We start from the raw sequence: 27237 nt of genomic DNA on the forward strand, positions 1-27237 counted from the left end.
TGTACTGTGTATATTTATTGTGTATATATATATTTTGAAAATATTTACATGTATTTCCATAGTTATATTCATATAATTGGAATTGTATAAAAATATTTTTAAAATATAAACAACATTTTTCTTACTATACTTGCATATGTGTATATTTATATATACATAATATACACAGCACATACACATTGTAAACAAAAACCTTTATTTTGGATGTGATTAATGGTTTGACAGCACTACTATTATTCTAAAACGTGTAAAAAAGGTCATAGGCTAGTAGAGGACTTGCTACTACTCTGTTTACATCAGTAGACAGGGAGAGAGAGATAACTTGGTAAAGGCTTTATTTACATGTGTTAGATGTAACAGGCTTACAGTTGCTGCATAAGATTGTTTTAAGTTGCGTCTCAGATTCAGATTCGCAGCTTTTGCTTGTGTGTTTCGGTTTTGGCTTGATTTCTGTCACTGTTGTCAGGTGGGGCTTTCTTATGAATAACAGGTTTAACCGGGACATGGATAAGCTGTCAGCAGATTAGTGACAAAAGCAGTGTGGGTTTGTTAACGTGTGACGTAAGAAACTGTGGGGAACACTCCCTGTACACCCAATCTGAAACTGGGATGTGGAGGAATAATCATTCGCTAGTCTTTTAGTTATGAAATCAATGACAAGTCTATATGAGATTAAAGCATGATGCTGGAAACAAGATGTGTTTCAGTTAAAGACCTTCGGTCAGCTAAACCAGAAATAATCAGTAATAACATTATAAGAACAATAAGTGTTAATCTCTCCTGAAAACGGCTAATCTACAGCCTGCTTTAATTTGTTGCTGCACCAAAATCTGAAACCCGGAAATAAAGTGCGCTCACGCGAAGGGGGGTGGACCAACTGTGGCAAATTCAAGAGCGGAAAAAAAAGTTCTCCTGCGAAGTGCGAACAAGTTTCAGTCTCTCAAGGGAAACGTACCCGGACATGCTGTTTGATGAACTGAAACACAAATCGCTGTACAAACTACGAATCTGTGGACTAATAGATGGATGAAACGAGCAGAATGGGACGTATAATAAAAGCGTGCTCTTGAAAATTTAGGAAGAGATGAAACCATAATTATCGGTACGGTTTGCTTAATTTTCTTATACCAGCGTTCGTGCTTTTTTTGTATTTATATTATTGACAAATTATTATTTTATTTTTATTTCTTTGACTCGTCGTTCAAGCGATTTCCTGAAAAACACAAACTTGGGTTTAGTTTTGAAAAGATGCTCTTTGCTTTCACAAGGCAACACCCGACTGATATTTATAGCGAAACCATCCAATGGAAACGATTGGTTTAATTCATCTTTTCTAAACGATTCCTGATGTTGTCAACACCAGTGGACTCCCAGCGGTGGCCGTTTACAGCGTAAAGGATCTCTATACGGACACACCACATTAAAAAACTGTGAGGAATTAAAAGAATTGTTCGCATCGATTGTGTTCTTTGTAATTCTCAAAATGACTGTCAAACTGGATTTTGAAGAATGCCTGAAAGACTCCCCGCGATTCCGGTAAGCTGCTCTTTTTTTTCCCCACATAACTTTGAAAATGTTTAACAGCGCTAAATAATATCGACTGTACAGTTTTATATCTTTACAAAGACAGGTCATGTGCTCCACATTAAAATGATAAACTTCACTGTCATGTGCAGAAGGGATGACGTAGCAGGTTTCTTTCCAAGCAGTTCCAGGATCAGGTCAATCGGTTCAGCTTAATGGTTTTGGCCCGGGCGTGCTTAATTAAAACTGATCTCAGATCAGCGTTAAATGTCGCCGCAACGGTCAGTGCCGCGCACAGCTCTGGAAAGAATTTGCTTAGGTCCCTTACAGAAGGAATGAACGGGATGATGATTAAGTAGCTCTGTGGACAGTAGGAGGGGACTTTTTCCTCATCGTTTACCATTCAGATGAATATATATTGGCTAGAAAATAATGTCTTTAAAGACCAGGGTTTTGAGTTGTTCTTAAAATCACCATATGCAACTTATAGTAGTGAAAGTTTCCTCCCTGCCTTCTTTCTCTGGTTTGGCTGTAGATTTAGTGGGCAGCATAATGGAAAGTTTGAGTGCCATGTTTTAGTGGCTGCAGAGGGAACAGACTCAGAGGGTGTAGCGAGTTCAAAAATTAGGTCATCGCCACTCAGAAATGGACTTGCATAAACACACACAATATCCTTTTTCATCTGTCATATGCGGATCTAAACTTACAGAGCATGTGGAACTCGTCTAAACCACACGTACAGCCGTGCATGGATGCTTTTGACCTTCATGCACAGAAAGCAACTCGAAAGAAAGAGTTGGCATGAAGGTGTAAGAAGGCCACTGACACAAACATGTTCGAGGCCTAGTTTACTTCAGACTGCGGCTGCCTCCGGTTGCTAAGTAACGACTGCTAGTGGTGGGGGAGCAGGAAGTGAGACGAGAGATACTGAAATGATAAACAGGAGACAGGAAGTGTGTTAAGGGGTGGATTGCTTCGGAAGCTACAACTTTTTCTTCAATACACAGACACATTTATGCAAAAAAAAGTGCATTTGTGATGATGCAAGCTCACATTAACACATTTAAAGCGACAGATTCAAAAACACCAAGGCCCGGTTTCACAAACAGGGCTTAGACTAAACCAGGATTAGTATTTAAGTAAGTTTTATAAACGTGCTTAGAAAAAAAAAACATTAATGGTGTGCAACTTGAGACAAAACAAAGGCACTGATATATTTTTTAGATCGGTCAGTGCAAGTTTCTTTTAGCTGAAATAGCTCAAACTTACATTTTAGTCTAAGACTAGGCTTAAGCCTTGTCTGTGAAACCGGAGGTCGGTGTCATACACTTGAAAACTTTGTTAAAGGATACAGATACTTGGCATCATAGACTTAACAACTTCAAATCATGCTAAATACAACAAACTTACACAATAATATGCACCTTATTGCTAGACGCATGATAAAATGAAAACAAAATCCCCCCGGTTTAACAGACAAGGCGTAAGCTAATCCTAGACTAAAATTTAAGTCTGAGCTGTTTCAACTGAAAAAGACGTAAAATATATCAGTTCCTTTGTTTTGTCTCCAAATGCACACTGGTAATATTTTTTTTCTAAGCATGTTTATAAAAATTACTTAAACGTCGTAAATGAACTAATCCTGGCTTAGCCTAAGCCCTGTCTGTGAAACCAGGTCTGTGGGTTTTAAAATAGGCTCAACATTTCAAATATGTTTGATATCCTTCGACTTGACTCTAAAAAGTCTGTGATCATCGTACACTATGCAGTTTTCTGTGAAACCCGTCATCTCTGCAGACTCTTCAGCAACTAGCGTTGACTCGGCTAGACTGTAAATTCATGCAAAAATTATGCAGTATTACACGTTTTCTAGCCTTTACTTAAAACTAGTGATCTAAAAAGTCCATTTATTAGATTATTTTGTAACATTATGTTTCTGAATCACTGTTTCTGTATTAGTAGTTGAATTCAGTTTTGAGCTGAAGAATATAAGCATCATATTTCTCTGTCTGTCTGTAATGTATGTGTGAAAAAGCGGGAAACCGCAAAGAGCTGAGTTTTTTTCTGTGCATTCTTTAAGAAAGTCTGACGGCACATATAAGCAAAGATTCACTTATACAAACCCACATCTGAATACAGATATATATGCACAAAATCACACAGCCTCTCTGCTTTACTGAATTAAATAATAATAATAGTCCTCTTAATACTTCCTGTGACGTCTTGGTTGTTTTGTGCAAGTAAATGTAGTCTTTTTAACAGTTTGAGTGGTGTTTTTCAGTTCTGTGTGTGAAAAAGTATGTGGTATGTTTCAACAGAGCAGAAATCGAGAAGGTGGAGGTCAACGTTAATGAACTGGAGACAAGACTTGAGAAGGTGAGGAAATGCTGAGAGACTTACTATTAAGTGCAGAATCACTCTGACTAATGTTCATACTAATGAACAAACCACCAACACTTAGATTTAAACGTCAGCGTGTAACTCATTCTACTTCAGACATTATTGATACCTCAAGACGTGGCTTGTTGAGGAGAAAAGTGAAAGTACTACTACCTTTATAATTGCTCAAATGTATGATTTTCATCTTGCACATGATGAAACTGGTGGGAAAAAATCCCTTAAATTTATACTGACGTCATATGTAGAGATTTTAGTCAGTATTTATTTGTCAGCAGTGAGTTTTGCATGCTCAAGCACCACACCCACTCACATTTTTATCATAAAATGTAAAAAAGTCTCTGCTAGGCATTTGATAATAAATGTTTTTTAATCTGAAAGAGTACCACGGTCGTCCTGAAGCTTTCTTTGATGCACTATTACAAACCTTAGAACAGACCACCTTGACTTGGTGGTTTTCTCAGAGATGCACTCTCTATTATTACAGTTTGCTTGAAGTCTCCGCTACTGTTTTAAACCATAACAAAGCACAGTCTCATATTTAGACTTACACCATACACAGTAAACACCTAAATATCATTGCTGCAAGGTTTATTGCTTTGACCTTCAATGCTCAATTCCCTAATTTCAAACAAAGTCATTGTTCCTCTCTTCTGGCGTGCATCTCCCACTCTATGGTCTTGTGAAGAGATATAGTGTTATGCAGAGGAACTACAAAGAGGAATTGCCAATTGAAAAGCTTTTAACCACAATCCAGGATGATTTCCCTTGAATTTATTAGACTGGACGGTTTCAGACCACAGAGACCTATTATTCATCTCATGATAATTTGGTTAACAATTGTTCGCTGAAGTTTTTAATCAGGTTTTTGTGTATGCTATGACTAATATGACATTATTTAACTGAGAAAAATGTGTGTTTGTGTAGTTGGTGAAACAGTGTCACACTATGCTGGATGCAGGCCGTGCCTATTGCCAGAACAGTAAGAGCTTTGTAAATGGCCTCAAAGAGCTGGGACATCACTGTTCTGAGGACCGAACCATGGGGGTGAGTATATCAACAGTCCTGCAATGGATTTCAAATGAGCATTACTTACTGTACACAAAACCCACGTGGGTTAGCCAATACATGAGACGGTAAATGAACATGTGATCACCCATAAAAGCATCAAAATAACAAGGAAGTCCAGACTTGTACGATTACACATATGACTGTACGGGATGTGAAGATATTTGATGGTCTGATTTACCTCAGACTGGAAGTATCTGAAAGAAAGATTTGAAAATACTAGTGTTTGATATTTTTTACTAGTGGGTGCACGACACTGTAGTTTATATAAGTGAGGATAGCAAAATAAAGTACACTGTGACATATTATACCCAAAAATTCTTCATACAGTGGACTACCAGTAAAATTGATACAAAATTTGGGAGCAAAAAATATTCAGACACTTTGACCTGACCATGTTTTGTTTAAGTGTTTTTTCTTTAATTGCTAATGTGACCTTTTTACACCACAGACTGAACTAAATTAAGCATTGCTTGGAATTGGTCAACAAAGTATTGATAGCTGCATAGATATTGTCATACTAACAGTCATCTGAATTTTTGGTTGATTGTAATCCATTACATACCTTTATCTGACATTATCAAGATTAATTTGTTCAACTCTGAGTTCTTGTTATATTTTATTGCCATTTTGTAAACTACAGCGAACTGTGATAATGTGAGAAATATTGAAGGTGTCTGAATAAATTTGGGTTTGACTGTACATGACTGTTCAAAAGTTTGGGGTCCGTTAGATTACTTTTTTAAAAATAAGTTAATATATTTGTTTCGCAAAGATGCATTAAATTGATTACAGGTAAAAGATATTTATAATATTAAAAATATACATAATTAATAATAATAAGAAGAAATGTTTATTCTAGCACCAAAGTAGTATATTAGAATAATTTCTGAAGGATCATTTGACACTCAAGACTTAAAGGAAAACTTTTGTTCACTTCCAGAACAAAAATGTACGTATAATGTACTCACCCCCTTTTCTTCCAAGATGTTCATGTCTTTCTTCAGTCGTAAAGAAATTATGTTTTTTGAGGAAAACATTTCCTCAAAAAGGATTTCTCTCCATGTAATGGACTTTTAAAATGTAGCTTTTAAACTTCCAAAATGCAGTTTAAATGCAGCTTCAAAGGGCTCTAATTGATCCCAGCCGAGGAGTAAGGGTCTTATCTAGCAAAACGATTGGTTATTTTCTAAAAAAAAAAATAAATAAATAAATACAATTTATATACTTATTAATGTCAAATGCTTGTCTTGTATAGCTCTGTGTGAACTTTTTTTTCTGGTCATGACAGTTAGGGTACATCTAAAAACTCCTATCTCATTTTCTCCTCCAACTTCAAAATCATCCTAAATTGCTGTTTTTACCTTTTTTTTTTCTTTGTAAAGTGTGTATGATCTCTTTTGTATGTTCACTTTGTAAATTCTGGGTTAGTACTTCTGCAGTGATGTAGGACGGATTTTGAAGTTGGAGGAGAAAATGAGATGGGAGTTTTTAGACATACCCTAACTGTCATGACTGGAAAAAACACTGGAGCTAGATGAGACAAGCATTTGAGGTTAAGTAAAAAAAGTTTTGCTAGATAAGACCCTTTTTCCTTAGCTGGGATTGTTTAAAGCCCTTTGAAGCTGCATTAAACTGCATTTTAGAAGTTCAAACTCACGGGCACCATTGAAGTCCATGACATGGAGAGAAATCCCAAAATGTTTTCCTCAAAAAACTTAATTTCTTTACGACTGAAGAAAGAAAGACATGGACATCTTGGATGACAAGGGGGTGAATAAATTATCTGTAAATTTTTGTTCTGGAAGTGAACTAATCCTTTAAGTAATGGCTGCTGGAAATTCAGCTTTGCCATCACAGGAGTATATTATATTTTAAAAATATTTAAAAAGTTATTTAAATTGTAATAATTTTCACAATATGACTATATATTTTTACTGTATATCTGATTAATGTGGCCTTGGTGAATACAAGAGACTTCTTTAAAAAACAATAAAAAATCTTACTGACTCAACTTTTGAACAGTGTGTTTGCTAATTTTAAACTGAAAAGGGAAAAGGAAAATCCTGTGTAGCTATATGAGTTGAAAATGATTGAAAGTTAATAGAATCCTAATAGAAGCTGTGCTTCTTTCTTTCAGGAATGTTTAGAAAAGTTTTCTAAAAAGCTGTCAGACATTGTCAGTGCTCAAGAGGTGGGTCAAGTTCTTCCTTTTCACTTTTACTGTTACTACTAGTAACCACTGCGCCAACGGTCTATCTGGAGATCCTGTTCCTGTTTTTACTTTTTTTCTGGCTTGAGTCCCATTCCTTGAATGATGTCTCTCCCAACAGGAGGTGATTGAAACAACACAAAAGTCTGTGAAGTCGAAGCTACAGAATTTTGTGAAAGAGTAAGGTGTTTTCTTCCTCTGCCTCAAAGGCACATTTTTGCCCCGTTATACCAACAATATAAAGCTGTCTGTCAAACATATGCATTAATCTCATACATATTTCAACATTTCTTGATTCCTGACCCTTCAAAAAAAAAAACGGTTTTATTGCAGTTACTAACTACTTTATCTCTCCTGAAGGGATGTGAAGCGTTTTAAGGATGTACGGAAGGAGTTCGAGCGTAGCAGTGAGAACCTGGAGGCGGCGCTGAGCAGGAACGCACAGGCACCACGTGGGAAACAGCATGAGGTGGAAGAATCCAGCAATAACCTCCTGAATGCACGCAGAGCCTTCAGATCAGGGGCACTGGACTATGTGCTGCAGGTACAAACATATACAGAAGCCTCAAACTGTATTTGGACACTTGAGTCACATTTGAATGTATAAATATCTTTGCGTCATATGCTGTACTACAATATCAAACTAAGTGGCATTTTTCTGAACACACTTTTTCAAAAAATGCAAAAATATATTGTAGATACATAGAGAACATACATATTGTTAAAAACAAAATATATGTATACACTATATAATGTATTGGAAGTCATATACTGTATTTTAGTGTGACTTAAGTGTTGTTTTGGAAGACAAACCTGAAGCATCTGTTCTCTTTTCTTACTTTGGATTGTTTGGATTTCTTGTATTATGCTATGCATGCTTATGTATCATTTGCATTTTCTTTCCTCCTAACAGATTAATGTAATTGAGTCCAGGAAGAAGACTGAAATTCTAATGGCGGTATGTGTCATAGTGTAATATATATAAATGGGAATCTTATTACAGTGGTCAGGACTATATGGTAACTTACAGTCACTGTTGCTTGTGTGTTTTCTTCTGTGTGAATGTGTCAGATGCTTTCTCTTATGGAGGCCCAGGCTTTGTTCTTCCAGCAAGGCTACCAATCACTCACAGAACTGGAAAATTACCGCAAACAACTGAGTGACGAGGTAGGGAATTTAATTTATCCATCTATGCATTCATCTGTGTGTCTGTTAGCAAATATATTTGTCATTGGCATGCGAAGCTGCTTGGAGAAATGACTAAAAAAGAGGAAGGAAAGAAGGGAAAAGTGTGAAGTACCAGTTAGGACAAGTGCTAGTGTCAAATTCAAAGTGTCGCATCAAATTGATCATGTTGTAAAGTAAAAAAAAAATCAGAAGTGTAACATTTGAACTGAAAAAGAGGGCTGTAGGTCTAATGACAGGAATGTGATAGGCCATCATGTGATCTCTGAATGTACTATCATGACAGGAAGTTTTCTGCCAGAGTGAGCAACAACAGGAAACAGTATGTATCACACACGGGTTTGTGTGCGTTGGCAAACACTTCTGTGCTTGCAGAATTGTAAAACCGGCTGAAAAATAGCTTTTCAAGATTCTAAACAAACAACAGCTGAAGTTCGTGGGCTTAAAACTCACATGCAAATTGTAAGATCTGCCAATATCTGTTTGCTTTTAATTCTACTGACGAGGTCAAATACTGCTCATTTGATGTTTAAAAGTTGTGTAAGATTCATATATATTCATGCAGCAGTGTTTTCAAAGTAATGTCTTGAATGTTACTGTTGAGCATGAAATTGAAATGTAGAAGTTTTAGACAGGAAACTTACTCACCTTCTACTGGCCTGCGAAAACCACAAAACCTGCTCATAGCTTCCTGTAAGCACAGGAAATGGTGAAAAGCTTAGCATGACAAATGTCAAGAGAGATCTTTAGAGCCTATTCATAGCAGTGATGTTCTTTAGAGTGATTTACAGATTGAAAGTATGTTGGGATGGAGGGACAATTTCAAATTAGAGCTGGCTGAGACAGAGATGTGTTTTAACAAGAACCAGGGACAAGAGGAAAAGCTTTGTTTTAATGAAGTGACAGCAGGGAGTGGAAAGAGTGGGGGAGAGAACAGGAAAGTCCATGGAAGATAACAAGCGAAGGTGGACGTGATCTTTATGACCTCTTCTTGATATAGGTCAGGAAGTTGAGCCAGTGCCAGCAGGTCTTACATCCTTTCTCATTCAGTTCAGCCCTGAGTGGCGTGCACTTTGACTCTTCACTAACTGTGGCCTAGAAACCCGCCGCACACCAGAGAGACTACAATTATAGCAGACTTATCATCACAACTCTTGACTAGAAAAGTCACATAATAACTATATGCAGCGGTGGGGATTTAGACTGAGCCGCTGTGCATGTGTTTATAATTGTATGGTACGCAATTAAATTTCCATTCTGAGATCTAGTTACAAGGTCCAAACCTCAGTCTCAAAGAGTTTCCATCTTTTCAGGATTTTCTGCTCAAATCTGATGTTTGTGAGGTTTTCACATAATTTTTAAAATTGGTGTAAGATACTTGTCTAAACAGATTATGTTTCCTTAACTACATGTGTAAATAACCATTATAACATCCATAAAACATAATGTAATATATGTGTGTAGAAATGTACATTATGGAAGCCCGTTTCCACCACTGAATAAAAAAAAAAGGTAATTGGAACTTTTTATCTCGCAATTCTGAGATTTACATTTGCGTTTATATCACACAATTAAAAAAAAATCGGAATTGTGAGTTTATATCTTGCAATTCTGAAAAAAAACTCTGACTTTAGAAGTTGCAATTGTGAGTTTATATCTTGCAATTCTGACTTTATAAGTCGCAATTGTAAGTTTATATCTCTCAATTCTGAGAAAAAAGTTAGAATTGTACATTCATATCTCACAATTCTGATATTAGAAGTTGCAATTGCGAGTTTGTATCACACAGTTCTTAGAAAAAAGTGAGAATAGTGAGTTTATATCTCTTAATTCTGAGAAAAAAGGTAGAATTGTACGTTTATATATCACAATTCTGACTTTATAACTCACAATTGAGTTTATATCACGCAATTCTAAGAAAAAAAGTCCAAATTATGAGTTTATGTCTTGCAATTCTGACTTTATAAGTCGCAATTGTGAGTTTATATCAGGCAATTCTGACTTTATAACTCACAATTATGAGATTATATCATGTAATTCTAAGAAAATACTCACAATTCACAAAGATATACTCATAATTCTGACTTTATAACTCACAATTGTGAGTTTATATCACACGGTTCTTAGAAAAAAGTTTATGTTATGCAATTCTGACTTTAAAGTCACAATTGTGACTTCCTATCAAGCAATTCTGACTTCATAACTCACAATTGTGTTTTGTGAGCAGTTCTTAGAAAAAAGTCAGAATTGTGAGTTTATGTCTTTTAATTCTGAGAAAAAAGGTAGAATTGTACGTTTATATCTCACAATTCTGACTTTTTTAGTCACAATTGTGAGTTTATATCTCGCAATTCTGACTTTATAACTCACAATTGTGAGTTTATATCACACAGTTCTTAGAAAAAAGTCTGAATTATGAGTTTATGTCTTGCAATTCTGACTTCATAAGTCGCAATTGCGAGTTCCTATCAAGCAATCTCTTAATTCTGAGAAAAAAATGTAGAATTTACGTTTATATCTCGCAATTCTGACTTTTTTAGTCACAATTGTGAGTTTATATCAGGCAATTCTGACTTTATAACTCACAATTGAGTTTATATCACGCAATTCTAAGAAAAAAAGTCAGAATCAAGCAATTTTTATAACCTGTACTCGTGAGTTTATATCATGCAGTTCTTAGAAAAAGTCAGAATTGCGAGATATAAACTCACAATTCTGACTTTATTCTAAGAATTGCATGATATAAACTCATATATCTTGCAACTGCAAGTTCATATCTCACAATTCTGAAAAAAATATCTAAATTGTGAGTTTGCATCATGCAGTTCTAAGAAAAAACATCAATTGTGAAATAAAATTCCCCTTTTTTTATTCAGTGGCAGAAACGGGCTTCCATTTGCAATACATGTATTTAAATGTATAAACAAATTATATACATTTATATAAATGCATACCTTTCTGTGCCATTCTTCAATCGTTCAGTTCATGAATAATTTTATTCATAGGTCACATTAAAAATAAATCAAGCATGCAGTTATGATGAAAATTAGATTTATGTAAAATCAAATAACTTCATTCCAACCTGACCTTTAACAAAGCAAAAAAATAATATTTCTATATATAGTAAAGTGACCCAGGTCAGAATTTAAAATGTCACTTTTTCTTGTTGCTCCTCTTTTTCTGTAGTATACTCAACTAGTCCTGAATTCTGCAAGAGAGAAAAGGGACATGGAGCAGAGACATGGTGCTGTCAAGAAAAAGGTAGTAAGACTCTCTCAAATACAAACACCATTGTATCTGTACACAAAGACACTATACATGCATCTAAGGAAGATGTATTAATGTGTCTTCAGGATGTGTCATATGACGACTCCATAATGGACTTCAGCCCAGATGCACCCAATGGCATCGCAATGGAAGGTTACCTGTACAAGAGAGCCAGCAATGCTTTCAAAACATGGAGCAGGTACAGCACTCCAGCGATTTCTAATTTCAATCACAGAAATATTAACATGATTTTAAAAATTAAAATTAATAAGCAAATGTATTACATAAACACAAAATAGTAAGTAATTAACATTAATATTATGATTTATTACTGTGTAATGTGATTATGCACTTATTTTTTATGATTTTTAAACCATATTTTTAAAACTGTTAATGCAAATTATTTTATGTATAATAATTTTATGTGCCGTTTTGTGAGCAATTACAAGTCTTTCTTTGCCTGTCTCTCCTCATGTGTTTTTTTGTAATTGTATCAGCCCATTGGCAAATATTCTGTTTGAAATTTTCTTTTATATCATATAATTTAAATATTACATGCATATTCTTTTACATAGATGTATTTGCTCTTTGACTGCTTTCTCTTTTGCATTTGTCTGTTGAGTGCGATTTCAGAGTCTGTGTTGAATTACAGAGTTCTGTGATGAATTACAATCATATATCTGATTGCATTATTAATACCTTACATGGCCATGAAATGTGTGTGTGTGTGCGTGTGTTCATACTTCAGGCGCTGGTTCTCTATTCAGAAGAATCAGTTGGTTTACCAAAAGAAACATAATGTAAGTATGAGATTGTCTAACAAAAAGATAATGTAGCATGAGCCAATAACAGCAATGACACATCAGTTCTCACACACACATATACTGATACATTTACACACCCACAAACCACAGCATATTGGGAATTGGAAATTTTAGAGAATCGAGAGTCTGTTTTAATTGTTCTTTTGTTTTTGGTGACCTTATACACTGCACATGCAGACAACATACGTTTTATGTTAAACAAGCTTTCTTTCTCTCTGTATCAGGAGCAGATCACTGTTGTTGTGGAGGACTTGCGTTTATGCACAGTGAAGCCCTGCAGTGAACAAGACAGACGATTCTGCTTTGAGGTCGTCTCTCCCTCCAAGTGAGTCTCTCTCCGTTTGTGTATACGAATCTGTCAGAACTGGAATATAATGTATATGTGTATTTTTGAGCATGCAACATTTTTCTGATTCTTGTGTTCTTGTGTTTGGGTTCGGGCTGTATTTAGACTGTAAACAGTGCTGTAAATATGTTATTGTGCATTTAGGCAAGTCTGTGCATAACCCACTCATGCTGCAAATGACAGGATCTCTATGTGTGTGTGTGTGTGTAGGAGCTGTTTATTACAGGCTGATTCAGAGCGACAACAGCAAAGCTGGATCAGCGCTGTCCAGAACAGCATCGCCTCAGCATTCCAAGACAGAAGAGATGACAATTTTGGCACAGTATGTCACACACATATACATTTAACTGATAACTGTAGACATATCAAAGACTTCTACAGATTTATATAAACCTGTCAAATTACTATATTATATTGTAAAACTATATTACTACAGAGTAGATATGTCAAAAGCACCAAGTCTATACTAAAATTAATAATGTGATGATTAATGTAAAGCACGCACATGCATATTTAGACATATGTGACCCTGGACCACAAAACCAGTCTTAATTAACACGGGTAAATTTGTAGCGATAGCCAAAAATACATTGTATGGGTAATTTCCTACTGTAAATATATCAAAACTTTATTTTTGATTAGTAATATTGCTAACAACTTCATTTGGACAACTTTAAAGGCGATTTTCTCAAAATGTTGATGTTTTTGCACTCTCAGATTACAAATTTTCCAAATATTGTCCTATCCTACCAAACCATACATCAATACATCAGCTTTCCAATAATGTATAAATCTCAATTTAAAAAAAATTGACCCTTATGACTGGTTTTGTGGTCCAGGGTCACATATATGAAAGCTGCACTACTGTTTTTACTTGTATTCATATTTAATTTTTTAGCTTTATAGTTATATGCGATGTAATATAAAATTGTTTTAAATTTTTTTTATTGTATTTATTTTAGTCAGAGGTAATGACTGTTTAATTGTTCAATTCGTTTTTTTATTTAGAATTTATTTATTTTATTTTATATAATAAAAATACTTTTTTATTTTTAGAGTAAACAATTTATAATTTTCCACTTACACAATCATGTCTAAAAGTGTGCTGAATTAATCAGAATTAGCTAAAATGCTATATTTAAATGAAGGACATAAAAAAGAGTGTTATAAAAGGACGTGTTTGTGTATTAAATAGAGAGATCGCTGTAGCTCGGTGTCTGCTGGAAGTGTGCGTTTGAGTTCTGGGGAGCCGGAAACGTCTGGTCGGGAGGCTCTGGAGGAGGTGCAGGCTATCTCAGGGAATGGACAGTGCTGCGACTGCGGGGAGCCTGGACCTGACTGGGCCTCTATCAATCTGGGCATCACGCTGTGCATTACCTGCTCTGGCATACACAGGTAACCCAAATATACACAGAGAATTATATAATGCATCACATGAATGTGCATCTGAATCGTTTTGTGTGTTTTGCAGGAGTTTAGGTGTCCACTTCTCGAAGGTACGATCCCTGACGCTGGACTCATGGGAGCCAGAACTTGTCAAAGTAAGCATAGACATCATTCTCATATATTTGTGTATGAGATACTACATGCACTTTGATTAGTTACACTTTTTCTCCTTTTGTCCATTCTGCTCTTTCTAGCTCATGTGTGAGTTGGGAAACACAGCCATTAACAAGATCTATGAGGCGCGTATTGAAGAGATCACAATTAAGAAGCCCCACCCCTCTAGTCCTAGGTACAGTAGGTGTTTGTTTATATATTATATAATTACTGTGACTGTAATCACAAAAATCCACTTGTTTGGAATTAAATGTAGTCTGTATAACACTGTTATTTTTTTTTTCAGACAAGATAAGGAGTCGTGGATTCGCTCTAAATATGTTGAGAAGAAATTCATCCACAAGCTCCCAGAGACTGGGCGAGGAACTGTCCTGCGGCGCTCCAGTGCCCGACGAAACCGATCAAACACACAGGACAAACCCAACACACGCCCTCCCCTCAAACCCAAACCCAACCGAGCCACTCTGCCACGACTCACAGGTACAAAGACACACATGCCAAAAAACATGCTAGAATTTACACATATACACTACCAGTCAAAAGTTTTTGAACAGTGAGATTTTAATGTTTCGTAGAGAAGTCTCTTCTGCTCACTAAGCCTGCATTTATTTGATCCAAAGTACAGCAAAAACAGTAAAATTTTGAAATATTTTTGCTATTTAAAAGAACTGTTTTTTATTTTAATATATTTTAAAATGTCATTTATTCTTGTGAATTCAAAGCTGAATTTTTAGCATCATTTACTCCAATCACATGATCCTTCAGAAATCATTCTAATATTCTGATTTGCTGCGCAAAAACATTCATTATTCTTATTCTTATGATGAAAACAGCTGAGTAGACTTTTTCAGGTTTCTTTGATAAAAGAACAGCATTTATCTTTTGTAACATTTTAAATGTTTTTTATCACTTTTGATCAATGTAAAGCTTCCTTGCTAAAAAAAAAAAAATTAAGTATTAATTTCTATAATTTCTTTTAAAAAAATACTGACTCCAAGCTTTTGAATAGTGTAGTGTATAATGAAAAATGTACTCAACTGTTTCAAATATTGATAATAATAATAACAATAAAAATGTTTCTTGAACGGCAAATCAGCATATTAGAATGATTTCTGAAGGATCATGTGACACTGAAGACTGGAGTAATAATGCTGAAAATGTAGCTTTGATCACAGGAATAAATTACATTTTCAAATATATTCAAATAGTAAACAGTTATTTTAAATAGTAAAAATTGTACTGTTTTTTTCTGTTCTTTGGCCCAAATGAACACAGGCTTGGTGAGCCTAGGAGGCTTCTTTAAAAAAACATCAAAAATCTTACTGTTCTAAAACTTTTTACTGTTAGTGTACATGCACAGTCATTTCCACGAGAAACGGTATTTTTTGTTTATCACTTACAATGCAGCATAGTAAATACACAGTGTATTATTGTAATACGAAACAAAAACTATTGGTTAAAAAAGGAATACTTCAGCCAAAAATAAACATTTGCTAAAAAAATTACCCTCAGGCCATTCAAGTTGTAGATGGGTTTCTTCATCAGAACAGATTTGGAGAAATTTGCCATTACATCATTAGCTCACCAGTGGATCCTCTGCAGTAAATGGGTGCCATCAGAATGAGATTCAAACTTCTTTTTCCTTCACAAGAAGTTAACTGATGGACTGAAGTCGTTAGGATTACTTTATTGTGAGGTTTTTATTAGCTGTTTCGACTCTAATTCTGATGGCACCCATTCACTGCAGAGGATCCACTGGTGAGCAAGTGATACAATGTTAAATTCTCAAAATCTGTTTTGATGAAGGAAAAATGTATCTACATCATTGATGGCCTGAGGGTGAGTCATTTGTCATTGATTATTCCTTCAATGTAATGCAACTAACTAAACATAAATAGTCTGTTTCGAAAGTCCTCAAACACTTATCACATGGAATAATGTGACCTATGTGTCTGTGTGGGGGAAGACATCCTACGTGCAGATGGCAATGAGATGCCAGTAAAGTTACTGATACTCATAACAAAGATGGGCACTAATTATACCACAAATACCAGAGAGAACTTTGAATTCTATTCTATTCTGTTATAAACAAACTTGCACGTAGCTTGCACGGAAGTGTGCACTGGTATGCTGAGTCAAGGTCAGTTTCGTGAACATTGAACTGTATCCTCTTGCAGTTCTGCTTATAAAAGATGCAGCTGTGTAATAATTCAGTGTAAATGAAATATTGCATCAGAGTGACATTGGAAAATCTGCAAGTCATGGAAATGAATAAAATCTTTAAAAGAGGTAAATTCATGGAAATTAGTACAATTTTAAAAGGCTAGTGGAATTTCTGTAGCCAGTATAAAAATAGAAATCACAAGTGTAAGCTCTGTATTTGCCACAAAAGACTGAAAAAAAAATGTAAATGTATTGGTCATGAAGTATGAGAACCAACACAGATGTCTGTACACAAAGGTTTGTGTTTTTTGAGAAGTAAGTCTAAACTCTGGCGATGCTCTGTTGCTTTCTCAACTTATCACTTCAACAAAAAATACATGAAAGCTGAATTGTAATATGGCTATAAAATAAACTAGGGCTGTCTGTCGATTCAGATTTTAAATCTAATTAATTACATGATGTTTTGATTAATTAATCTAATTAATCACAAAATAAAAAAAAAAAAATAGCCACAAAAGATTATTTTAAGCTATTTTTGTGTTACACAAAGTTACACAAACATTTAGGCTACAACGGTATAACGTAAACTATGGAACATAAAGGAAGATAATTTGAGAAACATCTGTGTTTTTTGTTCATACGATGAAAGTCACTGGTAACCAAAACAGCTTTGTTACCAACCGTCTTCAAAATACCTTCTTTTATGTTCCACAAAAGAAAGGTTTCAAACAACATGAGGGTGAGTAAATGATGACAGAATTTACATTTTTTGGGGTATGCATTTAAGGTTTTTATTATTTTTAATTATTTTTGATCATATTGAAATGTTACTCTAAATAAGAAGCTAAATCTGCCAGCAGCTGGCAGTAAATGTCTTTATAAGTCATAAATTCAATTCGTTCAAGTGGCTGATTCATTCAGGATTTCCGTAAATGCTCTCTATTTAAAGGAGAAGTCCACTTCCAAAACAAAGATTCACATATAATGTTCTCACCTCCTTGTCATCCAAGATGTTCATGTCTTTCTTTCTTCAGTCGTAAAGAAATTATGTTTTTTGAGGAAAACATTTCAGCATTTTTCTCCATATAATGGACTGATACGGTGCCCTGATTTTGAACTTTCAAAATGCAGTTTAAATGCAGCTTCAAACGATCCCAAATACAGTTATAAACGATTCCAGCCAAGAAAGAAGGGTCTTATCTAGCATAACGATCAATTATTTTCATAAAAAATAATTATATTACAATTTATATACTTTTTATGCTCAAACGCTCGTCTTGTCTTACTCTGCCTGGACTGTTTTTGTTCCTGTTCATGACAGTTAGGGTATGTCGAAAAACTCACTTCTCATGTTCTCCCTCAACTTCAAAATCGCCCTATATCGCTGTTTTACCTTTTTTGTTAAGGGTATTTGATCTTTTTTGCATGTTTACTTTGCAAAGACTGGGCCGGTACTTTTGCAGCGAAGTAGGATGATTTTGAAATGATTTTTGAAGTTGAGGGAGAAAATACGATTGGAGTTTGTTGACATACCCAAACTGGCTCAAGCCAGAATACACAGAATTTAACGAGAGCAAGACAAATTGAGCGTTTGAGAATTAAAAAGTATTTAAATTGTATTTTTTTTTATGAAAATAACCAATCGTTTCGCTAGATAAGACCCTTCTTCCTTTGCTGGGATCATTTACAACCACATTTGGGATCGTTTGAAGCCGCATTTAAACTGCATTTTGGAAGTTAAAACTCTGGGCTTCATATCAGTCTATTATATGGAGAAAAATGCTGAAATGTTTTCCTCAAAAAACATTTCTTTATGACTGAAGAAAGAAAAACATGAACATCTTGGATGACAAGGGGGTGAGTACATTATATGTGAATCTTTGTTTTGAAAGTGGACTTCTCCTTTAAATCATTGGTTTACAGTATTCCTTCAAAACGTGGATTCAAAAGACACACAACAGTTCTGCTATGGCTTTACAGGTAATATGTTCTCTGCAAAACTGAGCATAAACACATAATATTGTGTTTAAAATATAACACAATATCAACTTATTATTTATTGAACTGTTGTATAAAATCACATTTAAACTCGTGATAGATCGGGACAAAATTGGCACTGATGTCATATTTGCTGTTGCTGCTCGTGATATATGTAATACATATAAATATGAGACAAAAAAACATAGAGCGACATTTTTTGCACCAATATCTGGAATTCTGGAGCTGTTGCCCTGCATCATATTTGTTAACAGTCAACTATATGAAATATAAGATGACATACAAGTCTGGGGGCCGGGCTTGTGCGTTAACTGCGTTAAAATATTTTAATCGCGTTGTTTTAATAACTAATTAATTAATGACAGACTAATGACAGACCTAAATAAAACCTAAACTGTCACTATAAAAAATAAACAATGACCAAACTGAAATCTACGTAAATAGAATTAAAAATAAAAACGAATGCACAACTGTAGCAGCTGTAGTTGTGACACAAACAAGCATGAAGACATGTAAATTAAAACAATGAAAATAAGTGTCTGTTCCAGTTTCGACTGATCTAATCAGTGGGCTGTTACTGTTTCCCCTGCAGGCCTGAGCCCAAGTGACATAATGAAGAACAATTCCGGCTCTTATAAAGGTTACACACACACACACACACAGATATGTTGTTCGCATATCCACTTGACCACACAAACTCCTCCTCACACACTCTCTGTCTCTCTGTACAGATAATGATGAAGAGGAGGATCTGAGTGGTCTTCATCCAGGGGCTTTGCTGTATCGATCTGCGGCAATGCAGCATTTCCCTCTCATGGCAGACGCTCTGGCGCACGGCGCTGATGTCAACTGGGTCAATGTGGCTGAAGACAGCAAAACTCCACTAATACAAGCCGCTATGGTTGTAAGTGTGTTTGTGTGAGAGTCCATTGTTCATGTTGTGTGTGTGTATTGCATAACTGTTACAATGAATAATTACTGTGTATTTCTCTCTGTAGAATTCCTTGGCAGCCTGTGAGTTTCTTCTACAGAATGGCGCTAATGTTAACCAGGTGGACTCGAACGGGAGGGGACCACTACACCATGCTACCATACTGGGACATACAGGGTAACAGTCTTAGATATTATAGCTGGGTAAAAATTGAGTTTTTCAGAATAATTCTGATTAGTCTTCATTTGAACAATTATAAAGATTCTTAAAATCCTGAGATTGATCTTGGGTTTCCTGCAATGCTTTTCAGCAGTGGTGCACCCTGCTGTTAAATATATGATACTGCATTTGAATCTAAAGCCTTGTGGCTAAAGAATATATACAAAAAAAAGGTAATATTATGAAATATTATTGCAATTTACAATAACAGTTTTCTATTTTAATATACTTGAAAATATAGTTTATATCTGTGATGCAAAGCTGAATTTTCATCGGCCATTTCTCCAGTCTTAAGTGTCACATGATTCTTCAGAAATAATTCTAATATGCTGATTTATTATCAATGTTGGAAACAGTTGCGCTGTTTAATATTTTTTAGGAACCTGTGATAGTTTTTTCAGGATTCTTTGATGAATAAAAAGTTAAAACAATATGAGGCATTACTATCACTTTTTATCAATTTAACACATCCTTGCTGAATAAAATGAAATAAAATTTACTGACCCCAAACTTTGAATGGCAGTGTATATTGTTACAAAATTTCTATTTTGAATAAATGCAGTACTTTTGAGCATTTTATTCATCAAAAAAATCACAGGTTCCAAAAAAAAAAAATATATATATATATATATTCAGAATTATTAATAAATCAGCATATTAGAATGATTTCTAAAGGATCATCTGACACTAAAAACTGGAGTAATGATGCTAAAATTTCAGCTTTGCATCATAGAAATAAATTCTATTTTGAAGTATATTAAAATTAAATCATGTTTTTATTGTGTTTTATTGTATTAGTTAGCTGTATTTTGTAGTTATTTTTACTTAAAATAAATCAACTGCAGTTAAGCTGAGATTTATTTGTGCTTATAATTTATATAATATATATATAAATAATAAAGTAAAATAATAAATAATATAATAATAAAAAATCAAAGTAATTCAAAAAAATATTTATTTTAAGTCATTTACCTTCATTTTTATTTTATAAAATATGCAATATAAAAGCACAGCAGTCTAATTTCAATAAATTTCATTGTTTTTCATCGAATAATTTATTTAGTTATTTATTTTTGTGAATAAAAAACATACTGTGCGACCAGACAAAAAACCCTTTATCCTCTTTCATAGGAGTTTATAATTTTAATTTTAAATGTTTTTATTTTAACATTTTACTTCAGTTAGTATACATAGAGCAGTATTTGGTTGTTGATTATTATCTATTAAAGTGCAAAATTAAAAAAATAGAAATAGAAAATTAACCTGTGTACTTTGGGCCCTGTTAGTTTAAATCAATATTTTTGTAATGTAATGTAATGTAATGTATGTTGTAATGTGCAATTTTGAAGGTCCCCTTAGAATTTTTTTCATACATAAGCAAAATGAACATTATATGCCCAGATGAATCTGAATCAAATCAAATCTATTTGAAATCAGAATAAAAAGTGAATCGAGAGCTTGTGAACTGAATCAGATCAGTGTCAAGTACTATATGTACTGTCAAACACATTTCTCAAACATATCTCTATGTTGTCGTAGGTTGGTGTGTCTGTTTCTGAAGAGAGGAGCGGACTACAACGCAAAAGACATGGATGACAAGGACCCAATTGGCATCGCCATAGATAACGCCAACGCTGACATCGTCACGCTGTAAGTAGTCTTAGACCAACACAGAGCATCAGCTGAAAAGGACGCTAATTAGCTTAGAATACATTTGATGAAGTGCTTCCTGCTAATAACTCAGTTAACATATTATCCACTGTGGTTTTCCTCCTAGACTCCGGATAGCCAAGATGAACAAGGAGATGCGGGAGATGGACGGCACTCCATCAGGTCATTCTGAGGGGCAGGGCTCTGGTGGTGGGGGTGGGACTGGGTCTGTGATTGGACACACTAAGAAAAGCTTTCAAACTATCAAGAACCATCTCAGTGGTCGGGCACCAGGTGGTCAGAATTAACTGACTGTAAATTTAGATGAGGAAAACTGAGCTTAACAGAGAATTTTAAAAAGAGCGAACGCTATCCCCCCGGTTTCACAGACAAGGCTAAAGCCTAGTCCTAGACTAAAATGTAAGTCTGAGCGGACTGATCTAAAAATATATCAGTGTCTTTGTTTTGTCTCAAAATTACTTAAATGTCCTAATTGATCTATGGTTTATTCTAAGCCCTATTTGTGAAACTGGGCCTATGTGGATTTGAGCACTTTGAAAAAGCACTTTAAAATGTATAGAAACACTGAATGTTTATAGATAACACTACGTTTCAGTAGCAAGAAATGAATCGGACTTTAGTGCTTTTAGTACCTGTGCTAATGTTTTGATAAAATGTTACATACTATGTTTTATTAGTACTGTTTGTAATGAGTATGGTTTTGCATGAGCAATATTCTGTGACATTTTGCATTTACACAAATCTGATCTTGTTATGGCTGGTGTTTATTCAGCTATTAGAAACACATCAAGTGGAATGTATAGTGTTTTCTCTCCGTCTGTCGTAGGCTTCAGATATTTGAAAAGCCAAAATACTCCTCCACTAACAAGTTATATTTGATTTATTTCATGTTCAGTGAGAGGCATTACAGTTTGGTTTAAAGGTGCTGTATGTAGTTATGACTGTGCCAAAGCATAAAAAAACAGTACACTACTAGTCAAAAGTTTTTGAACAGTAAGATTTAAAAAAAAAAAAAAGTCTGTTCTGCTCACCAGGCTTGCATTTATTTGATCTAAAGTACAGCAAAAACAGTAAAATTTTGAAATGTTTTTACTATTTAAAATAACTGTTTTCTATTTGAATATATTTTAAAATGTAATTTATTCCTGTGATTTCAAAGCTGAATTTTTAGCATCATTACTCCAGTCACATGATCCTTCAGAAATCATCTAAATATTTAGATTTGCTACTCAAAAAACATTTATTATTATTATGTTGAAAACAGAGTAGAATTTTTCAGGTTCCTTTGATGAATAGAAAGTTCAAAAGAACAGCATTTATCTAAAATAGAAGTCTTTTGTAGCATTATAAATGTCTTTATCATCACTGTTGATCAATATATATATATATATATATATATATATATATATTGAATGGTATAGTGTACAGTATAATTTTACAAAAGCTCTTTATTTCAGATTAATGCTGATCTTTGGATCTTTCTATTTATCAAAGAATCTTTAAAAAAATGTACTGAACTGTTTTAAATATTGATAATAATAATAATAATAATAATAAATATTTCTTGAAAAGCAAATCAACATATTAAAATGATTTCTGAAGGATCATGTGACACTAAAGACTGGAGTGATGATGCTAAAAAATTATCTTTGATCACAGGAATAAATTACACTTTTACATACATTCATATAGAAAACTGTTGTCTTAAATAGTAAAAATATTTCAGAATTTTACTGTTTTTGCTGTACTTTGGGTCAAATAAATGCAGGCTTGGTGAGCAGAAGAGACTTCTTTAAAAAACATTTAAAAACTTACTGTTCAAAAACATTTGACTTGTAGTGTCCATTCACAGGTAGTCTGGAAACATGCTAAGTTCGCATACTTGTTTCTCTGAAAAACAATGCTACAGCCAGTTATTCTACTTTGAAAATGTGCATTCTGTGTCGGAATGTCTGTTTTTGTTTTGGTGTGTGTGTCTCCACCCAGTTTGCAAACAAACTAGCTCAGAGATTTTAGCCAACATAAAAAGCCTTGCCATCTATCTAAAAAGCTCTATGACCAAAGGCATAAATAAATTAATCAGTTTACAGTGTAAGGCTCATTGCCTTCCACGGTTAATTGCGCAGATTCCTATTTGAGCTGGCAACCCGCATGAGTGTTACGTCTGAGGAAGCAGAAGAAACAATATTCTGAATTTGGACTGCAGTGCCCATTAACTGCTAGCTGTCAGTATTACATACTGCACCTTTATGATACAGATAAACTCCACAGCCAGTCATTACAGTGCTTGCAAGACATCAGCATGTTGAAATTTCTTTTGTAAGCTAATTGTCTAATCATTTATGTAATCATACTATTCATCTAATCATGCTGTCTTGCCTTGTAAATGGTTCAGCTGTTATGGGATGGGTATGGATATTTGTGTGGGGTATCATCACCGTTCAACCAACATATTTAAAGTTAATTGTCATATATTTAAAACTGTAAATGCAGTCAAAAGTCCATTTGTTATGAACACTTTTAATATTAGACTTTCCAGTAGGATTCTGTTGCTCTTAATTTGATGCTTTTATTCCAGTGCCTGATGTTCACTTGTGTGCTGTCTTGTGGTGCTTATGCTTTTTGCATCTGTTGTTTTGCTGTGGGGCTTGTTTAAGGCAGTTCGTCCATCTGTGTCTCTGTATACAAATCTGTTTTTGCTGTGTGTGCTTTGTGTGTGTGTGCATGTCCTGAGACGGGTGGCCAGGTGTCCACTGCTTGCAGTGTGTGCCCTCTGCACTGCGTGCCACAGGTAATTTACTGCTACCGTACGCTTTTATGTATGCATAGATGCTGCACTTATGTACAGTTACAAATGCAAATCAAAACTCTTCCTCTGGGTGATGGTGCTCTCAACAAGCTGATTCAAGCATTTTGCTAAACTCTGTTAGACAACAGGTTGCAATCATTTACACACACACAAGCAGGGATATAATTTACGCTCTCATATAGAATGTGATTGTAATACATAGTTTGTTTAGGAAGTAAAATGTGATTATTTGAATAGAGAATCATGCAACAAAAGCAGGCAAAAGAACAATACACAAAACTGACGTTTTGCATATTGTTTGAAGTTGTGCTGCTTACTCCCAAGACAACATTCTGCTAATAATCATTTTCTCTCTCTGTCTCTCTCTGTATTTCTTTCCTCCTGCAGGTGATGATACCTATCATGACATTTTCAGGGATTTCTCCCAAATGGCTTCCAACAATCCAGAGAAGCTTAAGCGCCGTAGCGCTGACATGAAATGAACAACCTGACCACTAGATGTCAATGTTACACCAATACATACAATTTACACACACACACACACACACACACTCCAGTAGACAAAATGAAGTTATAGCATCCTGTTGTTTTTTTGTTTTTGCTGAAACGACACCCACAGTAAACACCTCTTATGAAATGCTGCTTCATTTGGTTTGTCTTCCGTACATGAGTGTGGGTCTAAACATCTGGGTTTTTGCATATTTATCCCGGTTTAGGCATTAGGATGTCAGCGATCATTTTGGTGTTTCCCATTTTCGTAGACCGTCTGTAGCCGAATAATTTATAATTTGAGCAAGTTTACATTCCAAATGATATGAAACCGAGACAACAAGCCGGAGTGGTGGAGTGGATGCTTCTGTGTTTCTCATTTTAGATTTTCCTAATTCAGATGATTTTTTAGCAGACAAGTTGCTTTTCTTCTTTTTATTCACTATGTTGTGAGCCACAGTGTTAATGCAACTTGAATGTACATGTTACTTTGGGTGAGAAATAACTGTTTGCTTGGTTTTCCTGTACAATTTTATTTCTTTTTTTTTTCTTTATAATTTTTATCTCTCTTTTTATAAGACCAAACCTGTTTGAAAATGGTTCATTGTTGTTTTGTGAGCATGCAATGTTCTAAGCAACATGTATAAATCAATTACCGTGAAAACGATAGTATGTGTAGCTAAATAAATAAAAGATTCAAGACTTGCATTTCTGAGAATTTTGCAAGAAAACCTAAAACACCTTTAACACTTGAACTACTGTTACTGCCATTAGAAGTCTGGGGTCTGTGGACTTTTCTCAATACTTTTATTCAGCAAGGGCAGATTCAATTGATAGTAAAGTGGCAATTAAACATGTATGATGTTATAAATGCTGTTCTGTTGAACTTTCTATCAATCAAATTGAAGAAACAATGCAAACAGTTTCCACAAAAAAAAAAAAAATATCAAGCAGTTTTCAACATTGATAATATGAAATGTTTCTCGAGCAGCAAATCAGTATATTAGAATAATTTATGAAGGATCATGTGACACTGAAGACTGGAGTAATGATGCTAAAAATTTAACTTTGCATCACAGGAATAATTTATATTTTAAAATATAAAGTTATTCTAAATTGTAACAATATTTCAGAGTATTACTGTATTTTTGTGATCAAATAAATGCAGCTTTGGTGAACTTAAGAGACTTATTTCAAAAACATTTTAAAAATTTTGCCAACCCCAAACCTCTGAATGAACCAGGTCTCAGACTTTACACATTGATATATCAGCAATCTGTACATATTTTTAAAGGTTGACCTATATGTAAAATAAGTCTTAGGTGTCCCCACAATGTGTCTGTGAAGTTTCAGCTCAAAACAGCCCACAGATCATTTATTATATCATTCTCAAAATGCCTATTTTGATTGGAAGCAGTAACACGCTGTTTTTGAAAAAAATTATAATTTATATACTTGATCTCAGTGATCTCAAACGCTCGTCTTGTCTCGTTTGCCTGAACTTTCTCCAGTTCATGACAGTTAGGGTATGTCAGAAAAACTCCCATCTCAATTTTTACTCCAACATTAAAATCATCCTACATCGCTGCAGAAGTACCGAACCCAGTGTTTACAAAGTGAATATGCAAAGAAGAACAAAAACACCCTTCCCCCAAAAAAAGGTAAAACAGCAATGTAGGACGATTTTTAAGTTGGAGGAGAAAATGAGATGGGAGTTTTTCAGACATACCCTAACTGTCATGACCAGAAAAAACAGTTCACACAGAGCTAGACAAGATGAATTTGAGGTTAAAAAGTATATAAACGTAATATATAATATATATAACACATATAATGGAAATCCGTTGTATTTTTTTTTTTTTGTTTATTTTTTATTATTTTTTCCCCAAATTCCGTTTTTTCCGTTTTAATTTTTCTTAACTCCTTTTTAATGGTAAATTAAATCGTATTAATCAAAGAGCTTGTCTAATTAATTAAAATCATTAAACTTATACAATTTCACATCAATTTAATAAAGTTTTTTTTTTTTTTTTTTAAAAATGACATGTTTAGGGCCCTATGAAATGTTTTATTTTTTCTCACCATGTTTTATTGTTATCAAATTCTGTGTTTTAGCATGTCTTAATTATTTGAGTGCATACTTAATTTATTCAAATTTATTCTTAAAATAGCCTTATGAAAGGTTTTTTTTACATTCAGAAATTCTGTGTTGTATATTTAAAATGTTCTGGTTATCAAGGCATAAAACATTAATTTCATTTATCTTTTAATTATTGAAAATTAACTTTTTTCGCAAACAATGGGGAATTTACTATTAAAATTAAAACATGGAAGAAATGTTGTGTGATTATATTGTGATTAATATTTACAGATAATAGTCCATATTTTGCGGTTTGATTTAAGTGTAATGACCTACTTTTGATTAATTCATTAAAACTTTGACAAATTCCGTGACATTCCACGTTATTCAGTAAATTCAGTTCTTATGACTTAATTCTACGATTCTGTCCGTGTTTTTATAAGACCCTTCCTCTTCGACTGGGATCGTGTAGAGCCTTTTGAAGCTGCATTTAA

At 34.3% G+C, this 27237-nt stretch overlaps 1 protein-coding gene across 2 annotated transcripts; it reads left to right on the forward strand.

Annotated features, from left to right (window-relative positions):
- The first annotated feature begins 680 nt into the window (after nt 1–680).
- acap1 (ArfGAP with coiled-coil, ankyrin repeat and PH domains 1) lies at nt 681–25371 on the forward strand. Of its 2 annotated transcripts, XM_051114231.1 has the most exons (24): nt 681–1102; nt 1269–1536; nt 3843–3900; nt 4849–4968; nt 7130–7183; nt 7323–7381; nt 7562–7745; nt 8115–8159; nt 8273–8368; nt 11573–11647; nt 11740–11852; nt 12402–12453; nt 12702–12802; nt 13034–13145; nt 14019–14218; nt 14295–14364; nt 14464–14558; nt 14670–14863; nt 19137–19184; nt 19276–19448; nt 19543–19652; nt 21234–21344; nt 21472–21527; nt 24562–25371. In XM_051114231.1, the coding sequence occupies exons 2-24, from the start codon at nt 1484–1486 to the stop codon at nt 24654–24656; spliced, it is 2274 nt and encodes a 757-aa protein (XP_050970188.1). In that variant the 5' UTR covers nt 681–1102; nt 1269–1483; the 3' UTR covers nt 24657–25371. The 2 variants fall into 2 exon arrangements, with proteins under 2 accessions (XP_050970188.1, XP_050970187.1); XM_051114230.1 differs by having other exon boundaries at nt 681–1536.
- Nucleotides 25372–27237: the final 1866 nt, after the last annotated feature.

Source organism: Labeo rohita, chromosome 7 (assembly GCF_022985175.1).
Source record: "Labeo rohita strain BAU-BD-2019 chromosome 7, IGBB_LRoh.1.0, whole genome shotgun sequence".
In the NCBI taxonomy this organism is placed as follows: domain Eukaryota; kingdom Metazoa; phylum Chordata; class Actinopteri; order Cypriniformes; family Cyprinidae; genus Labeo; species Labeo rohita.

What these genes read in the sequence shown, in the direction of transcription:
- acap1 (XM_051114230.1), top strand. Translation starts at nt 1,484, where the DNA reads ATGACTGTCAAACTGGATTTTGAAGAATGCCTGAAAGACTCCCCGCGA. An exon ending in GAGATGACAATTTTGGCACA is followed by an intron (nt 13,146 to 14,018) that starts GTATGTCACACA and finishes TGTATTAAATAG; the next exon opens with AGAGATCGCTGTAGCTCGGT. An exon ending in CAATTCCGGCTCTTATAAAG is followed by an intron (nt 19,185 to 19,275) that starts GTTACACACACA and finishes CTCTCTGTACAG; the next exon opens with ATAATGATGAAGAGGAGGAT.